The sequence below is a fragment of the Canariomyces notabilis genome (assembly GCF_033297395.1).
Source record: "Canariomyces notabilis strain CBS 508.74 unplaced genomic scaffold N656scaffold_2, whole genome shotgun sequence".
Taxonomy (NCBI): domain Eukaryota; kingdom Fungi; phylum Ascomycota; class Sordariomycetes; order Sordariales; family Chaetomiaceae; genus Canariomyces; species Canariomyces notabilis.
Window position 1 is genome coordinate 246,198 of NW_027041824.1, and position 1,868 is coordinate 248,065.

Here is a 1,868-nt window from a genome sequence, read left to right on the forward strand (position 1 = left end):
CGAGATCTTGCAGACAGACAACCAGGCCCTCGAGCTCATTCAAGCCAACTTCTGGTCAATGATACGGGAACGGCAGAAAGCTGGCCAACCCCCAGAGGTCACATGCTTCGTTGAGGAACTGCCTTTGCCTAGGGTCGGGAGAGTCGTCTCGAAGGAATCCGCGACTCTTGAGGGCTACAATTCCATTACCATCCACGCCAACCACAGGGACATGGTCAGGTTTGCCTCTGCAGAGGAGAACGGATTCAAGAGGCTGCTGGGAGAGCTGGTCCGATGGGAACGGCAAGTCGGTAAGGAGAACCAGCAGCTTCTGCGAGAATCATACACTGGGCTAAATCTGCTCTTAAGGGCAAACCCTATCCCAAACTGCGCAATGCAGCGCCGTCGAGAGCCGGAAGAACTGTGAGTAAACCATCTCTGAGCGGGCTGCCACGGCTAGGTTCCTGCTAACATGGTGAAGCACCTGACGAGCCGCACTGGATCGTCCCGTTCGGGCGTAACAAGGAATTCGTCGGCCGTGAAGCGATTCTCCGGGACCTCCTCGGGAGGATCCCTCCTAGTGTAGACAAGGATGACTGCCAGCGGACCGCAATCGAAGGCCTGGGAGGTGTTGGAAAGACGCAGATCGCGCTCGAGGCAGCTTTTTGCGTCAGCAACGCGCATCCGGACTGCTCGGTCTTCTGGGTTCCCGCTGTGGATGTTACTAGTTTTGAGAACGGATATCGTGCTATCGGCCAGCAGCTCAAGGTACCCGGGACCGATGAAGAGAAGGCAGACGTCAAAGCACTTGTCAAGGCAGCCTTGAGCCGTGAAAGTACCGGTAGCTGGCTTTTGATCATCGACAATTCTGACGACAGGGAGCTTCTCTTTGGCGCTACTGCCCTCGCCGACTATCTTCCATTCAGCCGGAAAGGATCTATTCTGTTCACAACGCGAAATCACGAAGTTGCGGTAAAGCTAGTCGGGCCTGAGAGTCACATCATCCCAGTCGAGGAAATGAGCAGAGACGAGGCCCTTAAGCTGTTGCAGGAATGGTTGAAGGGAGATCAGATGCGCGATATGACAAGCACTGACGCGCTGCTGGAATTTCTTGCTAATCTCCCTCTAGCGATACGCCAGGCGTCTGCTTACATGGCCGAGAAGCAGATCTCGACTTCAGAGTACCTTGAGCTGTGCAAGTCCAGTGACGAGGATATGATCGAGCTGTTAAGCCGGGACTTTGAGGACCGACATCGATATAAGGGCATCCAAAACCCTGTCGCCACAACTTGGCTGATTTCGTTCCGGCACATCTCAGATCACGACCCGCTGGCAGCCGACTACCTCAGGTTTATGTGCTTCCTAGCTGGGAAGGATATTCCGCAAGCTCTGCTGCCGCCGTCCGGGAGGCTAAAAACCATTGACGCACTTGGGACTCTAAAGGCATATGCATTCATCTCACAGCACAAGGAGTCAGATACTTACAACATCCATCGGCTAGTTCAAATATCGATGCTCTCTTGGTTAGCTCAAAGTGGAGAGCAGGGGGAATGGGCCGCCAAAGTGCTACAACGGCTTGCAGACGTGTTTCCTTCTCCAAAACACGAAAACAGAGAAGAATGGATACGGTATCTCCCGCATACACAGCGCGCTCTTGAGTTGCGGAAGAGCATAGAAGACGGGGACGCACTGATAGGTCTTATATTTAATGTAGGTGACGGTCTTCACCAGTTAGGAAAATATGAAGATGCGGAGCGGATGCATCGGCAGGCACTGGGGTTGAAGGAAAAGGTATTGGGCAAGGAGCATCCAGACACACTTATCAGCATGAACAACCTTTCGCTTGTACTCAGGAGCCAGGGGAAGTACGAGGAGGCCGAGCGGATGCA

The 1,868-nt window shown here is 53.7% G+C and overlaps 1 protein-coding gene across 1 annotated transcript in view; it reads left to right on the forward strand.

Moving 5' to 3' along the window:
• Positions 1-373: 373 nt before the first annotated feature.
• Positions 374-1,868, forward strand: part of N656DRAFT_786545 (uncharacterized protein) — a gene marked incomplete at both ends in the record, with an annotated part of 3,692 nt that continues 2,197 nt past the window's right edge. Inside the window, 2 exons of the mRNA XM_064816534.1 lie at positions 374-402; positions 549-1,844. Coding sequence (XP_064673630.1) covers positions 374-402; positions 549-1,844 — 1,325 coding nt within the window. The remainder of the gene's footprint in view (positions 403-548; positions 1,845-1,868) is intronic.